At 40.4% G+C, this 19,553-nt stretch overlaps 1 protein-coding gene and 1 pseudogene across 1 annotated transcript; both read right to left on the bottom strand.

Annotated features, from left to right (window-relative positions):
- Positions 1-1,628: 1,628 nt before the first annotated feature.
- Positions 1,629-3,018, bottom strand: LOC136999917 (uncharacterized; annotated as a pseudogene).
- A 667-nt stretch (positions 3,019-3,685) lies between these two features.
- LOC105668930 (uncharacterized) lies at positions 3,686-5,492 on the bottom strand. Its single transcript, XM_067354955.1, has one exon. The coding sequence runs from the start codon at positions 5,300-5,302 to the stop codon at positions 4,229-4,231; it is 1,074 nt and encodes a 357-aa protein (XP_067211056.1). The 5' UTR covers positions 5,303-5,492; the 3' UTR covers positions 3,686-4,228.
- Between the last annotated feature and the right edge of the window lie 14,061 nt (positions 5,493-19,553).

Genomic DNA, 19,553 nt, shown 5'->3' with positions numbered 1-19,553 from the left:
AAGCGCCAGGGTGACGAGACAAAGCGGTGGAGTCTCGAAGAATTACGTGCGCGAGAATTGTCTCTGCAAGGATGGTGGGGTTTTCAACGCCAAGTCACGCGTAATCAGACATCTCGCCGACCCTGAAGCGGACACCGACGCCGTCAACAAGCTGCATCTGGATCATCACTTCCAGCTTATGAGCGATCGTGCGAATCGAGATCGTATGCTCCATGAAAATTTTAAGCGAGAAGTACTTTCGCGACTCGAAGATTCGGAGAATACCGAGCGGACCTGGAAGAGGGCCACGACGATTACATCGAGACCAGATACGTGACGTTGGAACGCCAGATTCACGATCTGAGAGGTCTCCTCGACGAGAGTGTGGCGCTACTCGATGGAAAACTCGTCGATCGCGAGCGAGAGACGAAGAGTCTTGTCGAGCGAGAGATTCACAATCTTCGTAGAACTGTGAGAAAAAATTTCATCAAATACTACGATGAGGCGATGAAGAAGAAGCAAAACGAATCGCAATGAGCCTGGAGAGGAGATCGCTCGTGGACGAGCTCCACGCACCGGCGAGAAGAAACTTTACGCGTCGGCCAGTCGTCGTGAAAGGATACGATGATTTGTGGCAGGCTGACATTGTCGAGATGAGACCGTACTCGCGATCCAACGGCGGTTACAACTATATTCTAACCGTTATCGATGTGTTGAGCAAGTACGCGTGGGCCGTGCCCTTAAAGACCAAAGGTGGAATCGAAACGTCCAAAGCATTTTCCGCGATATTTAGGGAGAGAATTCCGAAAAATTTGCAGACCGACCGTGGAAAAGAATTTTACAACAGAGATTTCCAAAATCTTGTCAAGAAACACGGCATCAATCATTATTCGACATACTCGGTTATGAAGGCTTCGATGGTGGAACGATTGAATCGCACGTTGAAGAACGAAATGTGGAAGTTTTTCACGCTCGCGGGATCGTACAAGTGGATCGACGATTTACCGCGATTGGTCTCGGAATACAACGGTCGTAAACATCGTACAATCGGTATGCGCCCGATCGATGTCACTCCCGAGATCGCAAAGGGACTCTTGAGCACCATGTACAGTAGAATAAAAATTGCCGCGCCGGCGAAATTTAGGGTGGGTGATCCGGTGCGCGTGAGCAAATTCAAAACTGTATTCGAGAAAGGATACACGCCGAATTGGTCGACGGAGGTGTTTAAGATCGCCGCGGTGCAACGTACCAATCCTGTGACGTATCTGATTAAAGATTACCGCGGAGATCCGGTCGCGGGAGGCTTTTACGAGCACGAATTGCTCAAGACCGCTCAACCCGACGTTTATCTCGTGGAGAAGGTGTTGCGTCGAAAGGACGACAAGGTGTTTGTAAAGTGGTTGGGATTCAACAATTCGCACAACTCTTGACTAAATAAAGACGATGTATTGTAATAAACTGTGTATATTATACATTGTATTATAATAAACTATTATACATATATACAATGGTGTTTTTTATTACTACTACAATATGTTACAATATATACATTTAAAAAAAAAACTAATAATACATAAAATATTAAACTATATAAATTAAACACTATGTATATTACTAAGCATTATTTACAAATGTATCTCGCGATGTCCTCATGGTAGAGTGTCGGTGGAACCGGATACGACGTGCCGCTTATCGTCGTACGGACTGAGCGCGAGCTTCGACTCCGACACGGTGTACACCTCGTGCATCTTTGAGCGGATGCACGATTGACGCCGCGTCAGCTCGATTTCGGCGTTGAGGCACCGAGTGTAGTCGTCGAACGTTATCGTTCTAGCGACTACACTCTTTTTTATACCTTTAACCTTTTTGGTGTCTTTTTGGCCGGTGACTCTCAACGCGTACATCTTCGCTCTCAGTCCGACAAATTCCGTCATGATCGCGCCGTTATTCTCGTCTTTCATCAGACCGGGTACTTTCTTGTTGGCGCGCGGCATACCGTAAGCGTTGTCCTCGAAGTAGTCGCTCGTGTCGAATTTGGATATATCGCGTTTCATATCCCGATACGCGTCCTCGCAGTGCAGAAAGTATATCAGACTGTCGGTATCGGTATACATAATTTTGCAATTATCGCGGTAGAGAGGCGCCATGTACTCGTAGTGAAACTCGTACAAGCAGGTCTTGGATATGTCGAGGATGCACATACCCACGTAGATCGGCTTGTCAAATTTCACTTCGAGTTTTCGCAACTCTACGGCCATCAGATCCTCCGAGAACACGCTTCGGCTGTGGAAATTCGGTTTCGCGATCATAGCCTCCGCTCCGTACCGACCCTCCCACTGTGTAACGAGCCGTACATCCGTGTGATTTCGCACATTCTCCATGGTTTTGCCGAAAACCGCGTTGTTCATCAATTTGTACAAATTTTTTTCGAAATCATTTTTCGCCCGTGTCCGAAACTGTGTATTCAGTTCTATGTATCCGCGGAGCCATGGAGATTGCGCGAATTGCAGTACGCGGTGAATCTTTGCAATTCGCAGACCATATCGCACGCATTGCTGTAGATTACGGTAGTGAATGACATAACGCTGCTTATCGTACAGCGTTGCGAGTAACTTGAGCTCCCGCTTGCCGGGCGGCTTATCGCGCGTCGGGCAGAACGGCAGGTCGGCGTGCGCGTCGTGAAGATTCACCGGATACTCGAGATCGACTTCCAGCACATAACCGGTAGCCGAATCGGATGCAACGGACATTACGTTAAAGTTTTCGACATCATCGACCCATCGAAATTTGGCGTTGACACATTGCCCAGCCGTACAAGTTGTTTACATCAAAGTACATTAAGTACGATGACGGTTCCGATGGGTCGTAGGATGGCATGTATTTGTTGTTGGCGGCGGCGTATCGGTTGGAGCATTGGCTGAGACCGCCGCGTATACCGCGCTCGACAAACAGTACCATATCGATGTCCGTGAGCAACTCGAATTTTACACGCGTGTACTTCATCATAGCGTCCCACGTGTATCCCGGTAGAGTGTAGTAATGAGCGGGATCTAAACTGTAACTTTTAATACACATGTTTCGGAAATTTTCGAAAATATCCGCCAACAAAAGAACGTCTGTTTTCAAATACAAATCGCTGTATTGACCTAGATCTTCGATCGAAAAAGTTTGCCAGACGTTTGTCGCGTGCGCGTAATCGCTTTCGGATACCGTTTCTCCGGTGAGCGAGCTGTAAAACGATTCGCGCGATGGTAGGTTTGTGTCCCGGAGCTTGTCGACGCTGTCGACGTACTCGTAGGGAAACACGCCTTTCCGAGTAAGCAGATTGAAATTTTCCGCGGAAAAATGTTTGAATTCCGATCGTGAAATTTTTAATTCATCTACAGTTAAATACGATGCCAATTTGTCGAGACTCGTACTGAGAAATCTGAACGAATCGATGAATCGTAATTTAATGCAAATTTTGGAATTTTGATCCTCGGTATCTTTAACATTTTTTGTAAATGAAATGTAACGTTCTTTCGTCAGCGGTAACAATTCGACGTAGCCTTTGAAAGCATTGGCAACGTCTTTGATTATAAAATGCGCGTCGTAACCGGATAAATTGTGAAATATCACCGGGATAACGTCGGAGTCTATGTAATTTAGATTGCACGAGTGCGCGGCACCGCGATAACGCCCGGTCAGATGACAATGATCGCGCACCCGCGTGTCATACGCTGTTAAGGGTTTCTCGCACACGTGACACGTTACGGCGCTACGGAATTTCTCCGATTCCTCCCGCGTAAGATCCGCCATGGGGACGACGGTGGTGCGGATCGCTTTCACGCGGTGCGTCAAATCGTGCAGTTCGTTGACGAACCACGCTGTGCAATCCTCACCGCGATATGACTTAAAACTAGAGAGTGAATTATCGTAAGCGCAACTTACATAATATCCTACGCTAAAGGCTCTGTGATGTTGGTAGGCGTAAGTAGTACCGTCCTGATCCTCCTTTTTCTCGAGCGTACATTCGAGATCGGCGTACACTACGAACGGAACCCGCTCCTTCCGATTGTAATTCCAGAACGTCAGCCACTTGTCCTCGCCGGGGAGAACGACGGCGCAGTCGTTCATTTTCCCGCAGTCGACGCTGTGGACTGATAACTTCTCCCGTGTATAAAAGTAGTGTAGACACCTGTAATAATTTATTTGATTAAAACTATGAAAAAAAAAAAAATATTGATTTATTTTATACGCATCTTTTTACTTACCGATCGCAAATGTACTTTTTATTTGCGTGCTTGCTCAGTTGCGAGCTCACCAACCGCGACAAGTTTTTGATGCACACAAAGTGTGCATCGTTGTTTTTACACACGTAGAGCAGGTTGACGTGCTTCTCCTTTTTGTCATCGGCGAGCCGCAGAGGAACGATTTTTGAGTCTTTGGTGGTGAAGACGTTGACGGAGATGGCGTTTAGTTTCTCGAACTTTGTTATTTGCGGAAGCGTCATGGGGAACTCGATATCGCACAGGTTGAGCACCGTCGAGTAATGTGGGTATTCGATTGTTCTGTCTGAATTTTTTTCCGCAGGATACAAGGCTGCTACCACCGCCCACGCAAAGCACGCATTATCGTTTGATTTAACATTGACCACCGCCCTTTTTAGCATAATTTGCCACGGTAACTCGATGTGGCATCCCGCGTGCAGAGGATTGAACTTGTTCACATTGACGGTGAGATTCAGGATACGCGACAACGCCCATCCGCTATCGCGTTCCTGAAACTCCTCCAGAGCCGCCAGAATATCATCCTCCACGTGCCGCGTGTACCACTCGTTGAGATCGGATGTGGGAAACAACTCGCAATTTTTGGTGGCGATGGTCTTCACAGCAGTCTTGTCGCCCGCGACGAATTCCCCGTTGAACGCGGTGTTAATCTTGACGCTGTTGTGTTCCGCCATGACGCCCTGGATCCGCTCGATAACCGTATTTTTTACATTTTCAAAAAATTCACGAGGATCTATATAGTTTTGGTTGATAATCGCACCGGTCAGCACACGGTTCCTAAACGCCGTCTCGATCTCCTTCCACGTGTAGCCCTTCTTCTCGTATCCACCGTATCCGGCACCGACGGGCACGAAACGCTCGTGTAGGGCGTCCCTCACACCCTCCAGACGCACAATTTGCGCCACCAGAGAGTTGACTACTCCGGTGCGTTGCCTCTTGCAACATTGTTCCTTGAGAGAATCGAGGTACTCGTTGCACTCGTAGTCCCATGGAAGGAACTCTCCCGTCGTTTTGATATTCGCTGCTCGTACGGTAAGATCGCGCGCCTTCTCCATTTTGAACAACTGTGATTAGTCGTTTTTTTCTCACTCGCTTTATATATACCCGTTTGTTGCACACGACACCAACTATAAGCATAACGATGATGCATTCCGACAACATGGCGCTGTCTACAATTTGTATTAACAATCTTTATCTTTTCTCTTCCGGGAATTATTGTAATATGATATCCTCACCACTTCGAATTTACCCCCTCTCCTCCAAACATGATGACGCAATTTAAACAGGCGCTCTACTTTGATGCGCGCGTTGTAGGATAAGTCGGTATAGCGGATAAAATGACACGGAAAAATAATAAAAAATTTTAATTACAGTTGAAATAATATTTATTAATATGTATTGTTACAACTCCGCAAAGACCTGAGTCACCAGTTCACAATCAATTATATTATTCTTATCGAATAAATCGCTTTTGCGAATCGCCACGTGATCGGGGTCTTTCGCATTCCTCGCGATTTCTGAAAAGTGTGCGAACTTGACATCAACTGTACCGGTGATGTTGTTCAACGAATGATTGATACAGTCTACGCAATATTCAAGTGCAAACATGTTACACACGGTTCGGTTTGACATGATTAAACATAATGCTGATGTTGCCAGGCGCATTACTTTTAGGTTGTTCATTTTTCCAAAACTTAACGTGCAGTGTCCAACGGTCTGAGACGGTGCTTCGTCCGCATCATTCTTAAAGAAGCTGGCGATGATGCTCCGTTGATTCATGAGTTCTTTCCATACGTCGTATGATAGACGTAGCTCCTTGCCATGGTTGTCACCGAGAGCGATTTCCACACGGCTCGGCGTTGAGACGTTGATTTCGATGTCGAGATATTTGTAACTGGTTTTTGTCAACGGGTATCTTCTAACCAAGATCCTAGATGATTCTTTTTCCATCTTTGACATATTACTTTTTTGTTTTCTGTGAAAAAATAAATTGTGAGTTTAAAAGTATAACAATTAAGTTTAAAGATGTAGCTAAAGAAACGACATACTCGTTGGGTAATTGCAGCTTCTTCGCACTCTGCTGTTCGTTGATCTGATTATTCACGGTTGACATGGTGCAAAACATCGTTGCTAGTAAACGTCACAGCGAACTAGTGATTTTCTCAATGATTTCGAACGACTGATGGTTCCTATTCTTTTTCACTTGCTTTATATACCCGCTTGTTGCATACAAAATTGATTAAAAATATCGATGGTTCATATTTGCATTAACAATCCTTATCTTATCTCTTTCAGGAATTATTGTGATCTGATACCCCCCACCATTCCAAAATTACCTCCTCTCCTCCAAACACGATGACGCATCTAGCAACATGGCGATGCCTACAATTTGTATTAACAATCATTATCACACCCTCTAAGAAACGGCGCTCAAATGCTGCCTCTTTGTTCTAAAATACAGCGATGACGCAATCCGTAAATCTGCACGAACCTGCATACTATAAACATAATGATTCCGACAACATGGCGCTCTACTTTGATGTGTAGAAAAAAAAACCTGCACCAATAAACAGTTCTCTTTCCAATAAACAATCCTTATCTTTTCCGGGAATCCTTATCTTGCGATTTGTATTAACAATCCTTATCTTCCGGGAATTATTGTAATCTGATACCCCTACCACTCCACATTTACCCCCTTTCCTCCAAAAACGATGACGTTATTACCCCCTCCACTGTTATCTGATACCCCTCTTCCCCTCTTCACCCCCTCAGATTCCTGAGTTAGAATCATCATTGCTATACTACTTATATGTAATATTATAAATAATATATATTGTTACGTCCTGATAGATGTAGAATTTTTTCGTTGGGCTCGGCGATCGGCGTAAACGGGTCTGACCGCACGAGCCGAGCGGCGCGTTTAGGACTTGCGACGGGTCAGCGACTGGAAGAGTCGTCTTTACTCCGTCAACAAGTCAACCGCTCGTGGTTCTCTTTTTGGGTCAAGGAATTGAATCCCTATTACCCGGGGCGGAACCTTTGTGCGCAATTTGAGAGGGAAGGTGGAGGGGGTGACGAACGAGGAGGGTGTGGTTAAATAAAAAAAAGAACAAAGTTTAATTTACTAAAGACAACATTTTAATTCGATTAAATTTATAATTACGATACAAAACTCAACTCTTATGCACACGTGTTTTATATTTCTATTAGTGTATTTTTCACAAGTGTGTGTGTGTGTGTGTGTGTGTTATTCCTCAGGGGAGAGGACTAAGTTTAGGAAATCAAACCCTGTGAATTCAGGGTTTGGAAGATGGGGAGGAGCCGCGACGTATTCGATGGTAGTGGCTTCGGAGTTGACGGATATGTTGTCGAAGTCCGGATCGTTTCGTGGGAATTCCTCCAGTTGAGCCTCTACTGGAGGAGGATAGAAGCGGACAGGCGAAGGGGGTCTGTACTCCAGGAACTCTTCAAGAGACGGAGAGATAGACCTAGGAGAAGGAAGTAGAGGAAAGTCGAACACGGGAAAGGGTTGAGGAGGTGGTTGAGGAAATTCCTGAGGAATCGGTGGTAATGGAGGAGGTTGGTCTGTTTGCGTGTGAGTGCTTGTACGGGCGTTATTAAATGGGGTGTGTCGCCTAATTCTAATGGGTCTTACGGTGACCCTCGCAGCGTATCTAACGTATGGCGGGAGGAATATAGCTAAACAGAGAGCAAATGCCGAGAGATCCGAGCGGTTCCGACGATCGTTGGGTCGCGGCGAATGTTTAGTTCTCACTGACAAATAACACAAAAAAAGATTTTTAACCGAAATAGGGACGGATTACATAAAAAGAAATAAGAGAATACTAAAGAGAGGAGGAAAAAAAAACAAATGAACTAACTTACTCGTTGTAGGATAGTTTCAAGTCGGGTTGACTATGTTCGGTGGTTCTGAGCAGGCGCCCCGTTGAGGGAAGGCGTTATGTGAGCGTCGGACCCCTTTTTTTGTAAACGCGTGGGCACCCTGCTGCGGGATGGTGTCGTCAGGGTGATGGGCCTTCTACTTGAGATGCACCACGAGACGATCGCGACAAGGTATCAACTGACTTTACTCTTTGATTCGCGCCCCCGAACTACTCGAAAAACTGTTTGAGCTAAACGGAATAACTGCGCAAAACTGCTTGAAAAACTGTGTGTGATTGTGTCCGGAGCCACCAGAACACGGGTTTTTATACTTTTTCTTTGGGGTAGATCCCTTTGGAAAATCTTAGGTTTTTGGAGCGGGGATCGAATAGGAATTAGTCTTGCGAGAAAATTTTTAATGTGGGGGAGGATGGCGTCATTTTTAGCTAATAGGATTGGGTTTAGATGATTAGGTTACTTGAAATGAGATAGGAAGAAAGAGGCCCTAACGAATAAGGAATAGCGTCGTTTCGGGTCCATATATGATGGGGGTAGGTTTTTGAGGTGGCGTAACCCGGTTGGTGTTAATTAGTATAGGTGGGGTGCATCTCAGTGTCTTAAGATCTGAGTGGGCGTAGTCTTTAGACCATACGATGGAATGATGGGTGGTCTATAGAAGTGCTTGCCCCGATTCTCGGCTTTCGGATTGGGTGGTTAAGAATCGGTATATAAGTTCGCAAAGCCTTGGGTCACTGATCTAATAAATTTGACAGTTTACGACTGTCGCGTGCCCTTGGTGTCGCGTGGAGAGTGCGACTAATGCATCTCGGTTTCCCAGACCTACTAAACACGTGCGCCGTATCAGGTGTCGCGCCTTCTCGGCATGCGACTGCGGTCATTCCCCGATCGTTACTCGGTAAAACCCTATCTACTAGCTAGAGTTCCCGTAGGTGGAATCCAAGAATATGACTAGTTGGTGCCAGTTTTTTCTTTTTATCTCTTACTCTAACCGTCTGGAGTCGGTTAAGGACTCCAGCTACCGCGAAGTTTTGACTTTTACGGTTTTTCTGGCGACGATAGGCACGCTGAGCGGCCAAGGTATTTTGAAATATCCATGCTATTTTTCTCTGTGAGAAGATTCGAGCTCCTGGTGTCTCATGAGAAAAACAGCTCTGGCGTTATAATATTTCTTAAGAGTTTTTGTTGGTTCCGCGTTTACTAGGTCTGGTATTTAATGAAAAGAAAAGAATCGTGTAGTCTGATCAGGACGTAACAATATCGTATAGTATATGTAATAATATATATAATATATATAGTATAGTATATGTAAAATATGGTGAAATATAGTATGCAATATAATAATATATGTACGACAGCACTTTTTTAGATTTTTTTTTAATATATACGACAGCTTTATGTACAAAAGTTTTATAGAAGAGTTTTATAGAATAGTGTACAACTTTTTTCATAGTTCTTTAATCCCACTTGGCGTCATTTCCTGATATCATATTTTTTTATAGTTTTAATATACACAACAGCATTACTTGTGAAAGGTTTTAATATGTACGACAGCTTTTTTTGAAAGGGTAATATATACAACTGGTTTTTTGATAGGTTTAATATATACGGCAATTTTTTTTAAATGTAAAACAATACTGTTTTGTTTTGGTTGTGACAAGAGCGTGTACTTGGCGCCTTTTTCTTTATCTTTTTTTTTTTGAAAAGGTTATTTTTTGAGATATATATATATATGTCTCTCTATAGATCCCTTCGCCGCTAGCTTTAAGCGACCGACTGACTTGAAATACTTAACCAACGAGTGAAGGCGAGTAAGATAAGAATATTTTTATGAAATTATTAAAAATAATTATTTATTGTTATATATATATTTTATAAAGCATGAGGTAGGATAAGGAAATTAATATATATTATTAGTCAGAACTATATATCTTTTTATTCTTAATTAAGATACACTGTCGATGTTTCCGAATTATTAGTGTAAATATAAATTTCTCGCAAATGATAAATAATTCTTGTACACACTTACGGCTTATACTTGTAGTGTTGTGTCTTGTTGTATGCGATAAAATTCCGTTAAAATAAGTTAAATATTAACATTTTATAAACAATAATTAATTTTAAGTGCGGAATACAGAACTTTTCCAAAATCAAACTTATATGTCGTTGTGAATCTGAAAACGAGCAATGTTAATATCCAAACAAAACAATGTTAAAATGTTAATAACTGTCTGTAAATAAGGAAATACGATATAAAATATTTCGTATCGGAACGTAAAATAGATCATCAAACACATCGACATCCGCTAATACGATGACTCACCAATACCTGCAAGATCAAACATCCGAGATGCGACGAAGAATATTTCCGCTCTGAACTAGAGTTCCACGAAATCACGCATATGGCTCAACACAGGGAAGAGTCGACTGATGCAACTCGAAACTCATCGACAGGGGAAAATCACCGCCAATCATATGTTGAACTGCAAAGAACAAAGAAAAACCTTGACACGCGCCACATCATTAGCCCCGCCTATTTCGCCTATAAAAAGAGCACCCGATGGCACCGCAGAGCAGTATGGAAAAAGTGAGCAGTATGGAAAAAGTCAGCAGTGCGCCAGAAATATTTGAGGAAGAAGTACATCAACCAGTGTCGGGGTAAGTCAAGAAGCCATATCTGCCAAATAAGAACATGGAATTTTCGCGAGCAATGCGAAATAAGAACTTAGAAAAATTCTCGAAGTGCAAATAAGAACATAGAAAATTTCGCGAGCAATGCAAAATAAAAAAAGTCCGAGGACTTAGAATATTTCGAACAAGTAGTATGGAAAAAGTGAGCAGTATGGAAAAAGTCAGCAGCACAGCAGAAAAATCAGCAGTGTCGGGGTAAGAACAAAGAAGCCATATTCAACGAAATAAGAAGATAGAATTTCGCGAGCAATGCGAAATAAGAACTTAGAAAATCTCGAGCAGCACGATCTAAGGACTTAGAATTTTTGCGGAGCACTACATAAGAATATAGAATTTCGCGAGCAATGCAAAATAGAACTTAGAAGAAATCAGCGACACATCAAGAACATAGAATATCGCGAGCAATGCGAAATGAGAACATAGAAAAATAACGCAAGAAGTGCGTAAGGAAGAAATCAAAAGCCATACTCAAGCTGAACATTAAAATTTATCCGACGTACTGCCACTACAAACTATATCAACCAATCGCTACTTCTATTACGTCGAAACTTCGTTACAAACGTTAACGTCTGCCACTGTCACGTTCCGGGTGGACGCGCCAACGCGTTATTGTCTATCTTCAGGAACGAGAGGCTCTTGTCGTCTGAACGATGGTTACCTGTTTCCCGAAGACCATTAATGTGGATATATTAGCCGCTGCCACCAGTTTTATTAACGTGGTTTGCTGCACGAGTGCTCACTGCAAGGACGCGGGGCTGCCGTTACCTGAACGTTATCTGAACGTCGCAGTCGGTCTGTAGCAGGATTTGTGTGTATTTCTACGTTTTAAAATAATAAATAAATTTCTTGTTCTGCAATGTAAATGTCGTTTATTTATTCTTCTTCGTCCTTCCTTGATCAATTTATTATAATTAACATAAATGACATCCTTAAATTATGGAAAAATTTTTGACATGGACTATACTGTGTGGTCTTAAAAACTTTTGATATGGATTGTACCACATAGTCGAAACTTTTGACATGGACTGTACCACACAGTCGAAACTTTTGACGTGGACTGTACCACACAGTCGAAACTTTTGACATGGACTGTACCGCGCGGTCTCGCTCAAGGCTACGCTTAGTAAGAGAATGAAGGAGCGACCGGTAACCGTTTTCTCTGCTGGCGATAACGAAAGAATTTTAACACTGCTATTCGCGCACTGACTCGACTTCAATCTTTTTATTTGTAATGTCTAAACTTGAATCTGTTACCAGTTTAAGGTCCTTATTTCTGCTGAATCTTCAATGATGTTTTCGCAGTTTTGTCAGTCTTAATATATTTGAAGGATGAATAAGCTTGTTTAAACACTGCTTCGATTATAAAGTTTATTATAAGAATAATATAGATGATAATGTAATAATGGTTAATATATAAAAATAATAATTCTTCAATTTTCTGTAATTTAATTAACTCGCGGGACTCGAGACTGGCTATTAGCCTTTACCGCGTATGTACTGTCTTTCTATGATTTATTTTAAAGCACCAATTTGTGCAACTGTTCACTTTGACACTTGTTTAAAAGTGAGGTTAAAACGGACCGTAAGTCCAACTTCTTTACTGTACTGATTTTTTCCCGAGTGCCTCCGCAAGTGCGGGGCACGCGTATATATAGGCGTTTGCCCACTCGTTCAGTGGAGGGGTGATGCGCCTGGCTCAAGACGATTGGTTTCCTTTCCTAATGATGGGGTGTGTCTCCGCCTACTCCTTGTTGAGATTCTCCAATGAGCATGGAGATGTACTGGAAGGGGCTTTATCGCCTTATCTGGATATTAGTTACATAGGCAACTCGCTATCGCGCGAGCCACTGGTAGGGGCACTTGCGCCGCCTCCGATGACTGCATACTTGCGAGTGGAGTGGGGCCTATGCGGCGGCGCTGTGTCGCCTCTGCAATAACTTTCCTCTTCTTATCTTCTCTGATGTTTTGCCTATGTCTCGCCTTTGTGTCGCCTTCCTCTTCTTCTTCGTATTCCTGCTTTTGGCGGTAGGCGAATGGAGTGAGGCTGTCGCCTATGCGTCGCCTTCTACGTCACCTTTTAATAACTTTCCTCTACTTCGTATTCATTATTATTTGTAACATTAACTTTCTGCCTTTGGCGGCAGGCGAGTGGAGTGGGTTGATGTGTCGCCTATGTCTCGCCACTGCGTCGCCTCCTACGTCACCTTCTAATAATTTTCCTCCTTTCAATCTTATCGATATATTGATTGTTCTTTATTTCGATATATCGATTTTACTTCGATATATCGATTATTCTTATTTCGATATATCGATTATTTCGATATATCGATTATTTATTTTTTATAAAATATATTTTTTAATTCTTCAAGTGGTTTTACGCGTCAACTCCGCGGTATATTCTTTAATTTTTCAATAACAAAATTTTAAATTCTCTGGCGTTAAACGCTTAATAAAGTAACATAAAAATTAGCGGGACGTTACACTTCAAAGTTTAACATAAAATTTATAGAACTTGAAATTATTTATGGGAAACTGGCAAAAAAGAATTATACAACATATTAGTCAACAACTTACAAAGCCGCTACGGAAATTCGAGAATACAAGGAACTCCATAGAAGACACGTCAGAACGGGAACCTCTCCTTTCAGCCGACGGATCATCACCATCGGAGAAAAGCAACGAGTCAGTCAACGACCGATGAACAGGAACATCGTACTCTAGGAAACCGAGCGAACACAGCGGAATCAAAGCAAAAATCTGTAAGTCCGGAATCTATTATTGTAAAACCATCACTAACGAATAAATGCAAATTAGTTGGAACATGAGAATCAAAGGTGAACATAATCCAATTGTACAAGTTAATATAGAATTTTTACATCAAGAAACCGAGTGACAAATTTATCTAACTTTAATATTTTATTACGCACGCACACATGCGCGCCTACACCAATTGACGCATTTTTCCTACCATATTAAATTCTTTTTATTTTGATCACGATACATGATAATTAAAATTCTTACAATCACAGCGAGTAACGCTACTTAAGATTAACGCCACGAAACTCAGTACCAAGTAAGTCACATTTATAATTGTCTGTTTAACCAAGTGATACACCATTTTCTTCCGTTTGACATATTAACGCATTAATAAATGACAAAGACTATCGACACGATTAGACGCCATAAGAAACGGAAAACCTATAAATTACAATGATCTAAGCTCCGCGTAGCAAAGAAACATCGGAGATCGAGTCAACTTTCGCAGAAACAATTAATAGCTTTCGAAGCATTAATTCCAGAATTGATAGAAATTTCCATTTAAGCAAACGCATACGATATTTTACGAGACATCGAAGATAAAGAAAGGAAAGAACGAACAATTAAATCGGAACATCGTGATATTATTAAATCGGAAATAATTATAAATTCTACAATCGAATAGATAACTCTTGAAAATAACATCGCTGAAATAGATTTCTATACTGAATTAAATCTCGATCTTACAATGCCAACGACTATAAATCACGACGATTTAAGCTCTTATTTGCATTTCATAAATCAGATAGAGATTGATCCTTTAGAATCCGAGTTACGAGAAGCCCTTCTCACATTGACAACTCCGCAATTATTAATTATTGATGATATAATAGAGAAATTGCACATCGATAATCGAGCAACAGACCACACAACTGACAAAAATTGTAATATTTTAATCGCGAATAAAGGAAATTCAACTATTGACGTACAACCGACGTGTAGTATATCCGCTGACGTTAGCCCTTATAATTTGATCGCAAGCGTAGGAGGAGAATCACTTACCAACAATCAACCGACGGGTAGCATACTTACTAACAACGATTTTGATACTCTAGCAGCAGACAAGGAAGTGGAATATTATATGAGTAAATTACAACTTTATTAATTTTATTACGTTTATTGATACAATCCTTATCCCCGTTCTCGCACTCACGGACCGCCTCTACCTTCTTAAGCTCTCGAGTCCCGAGGTATTGCCGGCCCAGCAGGTAGCCTCAAAAATTGAAAGCACCCTTATTCTGCGTGACTGAGGTACACTCAGATAAGAAGAACCTAACGAAATCCGCCGAGGCACGACATCCGTGTAGGAAGTAACGGTCGAGCATCGAGGTGCATCGCCATCTGCAACATAAAAAGCAATAGATACATAAAACATAAAATTGGTGGCAGCGGCATACTATCGCGAGACGTTACAGAGGCTGAATATCGTTGTAAAATGATCTCAATTCTTGTTTATCAAGAGATGATAGGAAGTTGTTAAATCTATATAGACACGAATGGCACCTCTGTATCGGTCTAATATAGGTTATAGTGGTGTGACAAATAGAACAACTATATTTCCGTGTGAATCTAGTTAAGTCTATACAAAATATTAAATTATGTCTTAATTTTAGCCTTTGGTCTTGCCTTGAATCACATGAGAAACTGGCTAAACATTCATGACAAATTTTGTTAGATGCCCTGTCGCGTTTTTGGAAGTAATATAGCTTTACGCAGCATATAAATCTTTTAATAAAAATATCTTTGATATCAAGTTTATAGTGTGGGTATAATTCTATAACTGGGCGATGTCTTTCATTAATATATAGCTGGTGAGACATCTATGGAGGAAATCATATTTGATTGGTAAAATCTTCAGGTGTAATATGGTATGAGATTTTCTTCTTACCTTAATGATTGATGATAAAGATGTATTGTTTATGTGAATAATATATATATATGGTCCCTTATATAACGGGCCTTAATGTTAGGTTAATCCTGTATTTAATAATAATAATACTTCCTTGAAGAAGTTATCTGTATAAAAATTAAAATGTATTAGCCAAGTCCTATAATAATTGGTTAATTATTCCTGTGTCTTATGATAATTTTTGTGTGTAGGAGTTACTATTGGTGTTGTACAATGCGAGCAACGTTTTATAATCTAGGTCCTTGTGACCTTCAACTCCGAGGTGTTGAGTATAACTTGTACTCGCGGGCGTGTAATAATATTCTGCTAATAATTTACGCGAGTGATACTTAATTCCGCCCCGGCGTGTTTTTGATTTAGGCATAAAGTTGATTTTGGAAAAGGAGATTTTTGTTGTAAGGGAAGCAGTAAGCGTGCGGTGGTCCGCACCGAAAACCACTGGAGTATGTAAAGAAAGCAGTAAACGTGCGGTGGTCCGCACCGAAAACCACAGGAGTATGTAAGGATAGCAGTAAGCGTGCGGTAGTCCGCACCGAAAACCACTGGAGTATGTAAGGAATGCTTGAATTTCGGAAATCATCAAAGGAAAATGCCGGTTGATGTGATCCATTAATAAATGTGCGGCTGACCACACTAAATACCACAGATCTGTGTCTCGATAAGCCGTGTGCGGCTGACCGCACAACAGATTCTCTAAACATGTGCTCACTTCCAACAGAAAGGTAAAAAGGAGTTCGTGAAGTGTCGGGTAAGTATTAGATAGTTGGAAAACTTTTGACACGGACTGTACTGTGTGGTCACGAAAACTTTTGACACGGACTGTACTGTGTGGTCACGATCAAGGCTACGCGTAGCAGAATGGATAGAGAATGAAGGACCGACCGGTAACCGTAATCTCTATTTGCGATAGTAAAGGAATTTCAACACGATAATCGCGCACTGGCTCGACTTTAATCTTTATAAGATCTTTATAAGATCGTGAATAAAATTTGATAAATAAATTCCTCACCTTTATAATGCTGTCAGTTTGTTGTAATTGTAATTGCTGTTTTTGTACTTTTACTGCTTTTATTCTTTATACTTTTATTTATTTAAACAAAACGAGTAAGTCATTAAATAGTATTTTGATTATAACATTTATTAAAATAATAAGAATATAATATATGATAATATAAATGCATATAATAATATGTAGCATGGATTATAGTTCAAGCAAATGTATAGTAATAGTATTTCTTGAATTCAAATGAATAACATATATTTGATATAATGCAATAGTAATAAAAATTAATAGTAATATGATTATTGTAATAATTCTTCAACATTTCTTCTCAAACTCTACTTAAATCTCTCTCAATTATTTCTCTTAACTTTCTTTCAACTTGTTTCAATAATTCTTTAATTTTACTTTAAATCGCGGGACTCGAGACTGGCTATTAGTCTTACCGCGTATGTACCAAGTCTTTTTATGACTTACTTTAAAGCACCAACTTGTGCTATAACACGTTTATTCACTTTGACAATGCACTAACTTGTGTGCAACTTTATTCTCTTTACTGACACGTAGCGAGTGACTATTCAATTTAGTAATTGTAAAAGTGAGGTTAAAACGGACCGTAAGTCCAACTTCTTTACTGTACTGATTTTTTCCCGAGTGCCTCCGCAAGTGCGGGGACTCGCGTTTATATAGGCCTTTGCCCGTCGTTCAGTGGAGGGGACGATGCGCCGTGCGCATCACGCTTCATGATGATTGGTTCCCTTTCCTAATGATGGGGTGTGTCTCCGCCTACTCCTCGTTGAGATTCTCCAATGAGCAGATGGAGATGTACTGGAAGGGGTTTTATCGCCTTATCTGGATATTAGTTACATAGGCAACTCGCTATCGCGCGAGCCACTGGTAGGGGCACTTGCGCCGCCTCCGATAAATGCATACTTGCGAGTGGAGTGGGGCCTATGCGGCGCCGCTGTGTCGCCTCCGCAATAACTTTCCTCTTACTCGGGAAAAAATCAGTACAGTAAAGAAGTTGGACTTACGGTCCGTTTTAACCTCACTTTTAAAAAAGTGTCAAAGTGAACAGTTGCACAAATTGGTGCTTTAAAATAAATCATAGAAAGACAGTACATACGCGGTAAAGGCTAATAGCCAGTCTCGAGTCCCGCGAGTTAATTAAATTACAGAAAATTGAAGAATTATTATTTTTATATATTAACCATTATTACATTATCATCTATATTATTCTTATAATAAACTTTATAATCGAAGCAGTGTTTAAACAAGCTTATTCATCCTTCAAATATATTAAGACTGACAAAACTGCGAAAACATCATTGAAGATTCAGCAGAAATAAGGACCTTAAGAGGATGCTGAAGTGACGGGCGAACTCCGACGCGAAAGCGCCATCATTTCGATGGTACTAAAAATGAAATTATCGGCGCAGCCTACGGACCTATGCCGCGTAGGTCCGTGTGTACGCATTTGTTTGTAGTGGTGACTCACTACACTGACGTGTGGTCTGTGTACGTGTGTCATCGGAAGTTTGTAAACAAACGATGCTTGCGCTTGTTTCCTCGACTGAAATTTCGTTGCAAGGCTGCAATATAATGTCCAAGAAAACATAAGCGTATACAAGGTGTCAAATAAATACAAACTAAATATGACAAAATAATAAATGAAAAATATACATATAATACTATATATATCACTGAAGAAAAATGTCATATACTTTTCTTATTTTTATCCTTATGTAGTAAATACTAAATAACTAATTAATCAATTAATTAATATATACATATACACATATATTCAATAAATAGTTATCTTTATTTTGTATTTTATATGATAATGACTGAATAATGGAAGTATATATCATTTCAGTTATATAAAATACAAAATAAAGATAACTATATTCAATATGTATATGTATGTATTCAATAATTAATTAACTTTTTTATTTATTTTGTATTAATTACATAAGAATAAATTTAGGAAAAGCATATAACATATTTTTCCAATTAGATATATAGTATTATACATACATTTTTCAAATAAAATATTTTATCATATCTAACTTATATCTATTAGACACCTTGTATAAGTCTATTTTGTCTCGTATGTACATCATTCAGCCATACGCTAGAATTTTAATTGCGAGAAAAAAGGTTAAATGACTTTATAAATTATCTGATAAAATATAAACAGACCACACGTGCAGTAATTTGCTAACTAAAATAAATACGTATTTCTTCAAATCTGTCAGCTGACGTTAGATCGCCTATGACAATATTTCTTAAAATCTGCCAGTTCACGAATAAATCGTCTTTGGCTCTCTTTTTTTTAAACGGTCAGCTGACGTTAGATCGCCTCTGACAATATTTATTAAAAATTGTTAGCTGACGTTAGATCATTTCTGACAATATTTCTTACAATTTGCCAGTCCACGAATAAATCGCCTTTAACTCTCTTTTTTCTAAACTGTCAGCTGACGTTAGATTGCCTCTGGCTATATTTATTAAAAATTGTCAACTCACGATAGATCGCCTCTGACAATATTTCTTACAATTTGCCAGTTCACGAATAAATCACCTTTAGCTTTTTTTCTTCTAAACTGTCAGCTGACGTTAGATCGCCTCTGACTATATTTATTTAAAATTGTCAGCTCACAATAGATCGCCTCTGACAATATTTCTTACAATTTGCCAGTTCACGAATAAATCGCCTTTAGCTCTCTTTTTTCTAAACTGTCAGCTGACGTTAGATCGCCTCTGGCTATATTTATTAAAAATTGTCAGCTCACGATAGATCGCCTCTGACAATATTTCTTACAATTTGCCAGTTCACGAATAAATCGCCTTTAGCTCTCTTTTTTCTAAACTGTCAGCTGACGTTAGATCGCCTCTGGCTATATTTATTAAAAATTGTCAGCTCACGATAGATCGCCTCTGACAATATTTCTTACAATTTGCCAGTTCACGAATAAATCACCTTTAG

Source organism: Linepithema humile, chromosome 5 (assembly GCF_040581485.1).
Source record: "Linepithema humile isolate Giens D197 chromosome 5, Lhum_UNIL_v1.0, whole genome shotgun sequence".
NCBI classification, from domain to species: Eukaryota; Metazoa; Arthropoda; class Insecta; order Hymenoptera; family Formicidae; genus Linepithema; species Linepithema humile.
This window is presented reverse-complemented; position numbering and strand designations above follow the sequence as displayed.

Bases quoted from the DNA above. Each gene is read 5' to 3' on its own strand.
- LOC105668930 (XM_067354955.1), bottom strand. From the start codon at position 5,302: ATGGAGAAGGCGCGCGATCTTACCGTACGAGCAGCGAATATCAAAACG.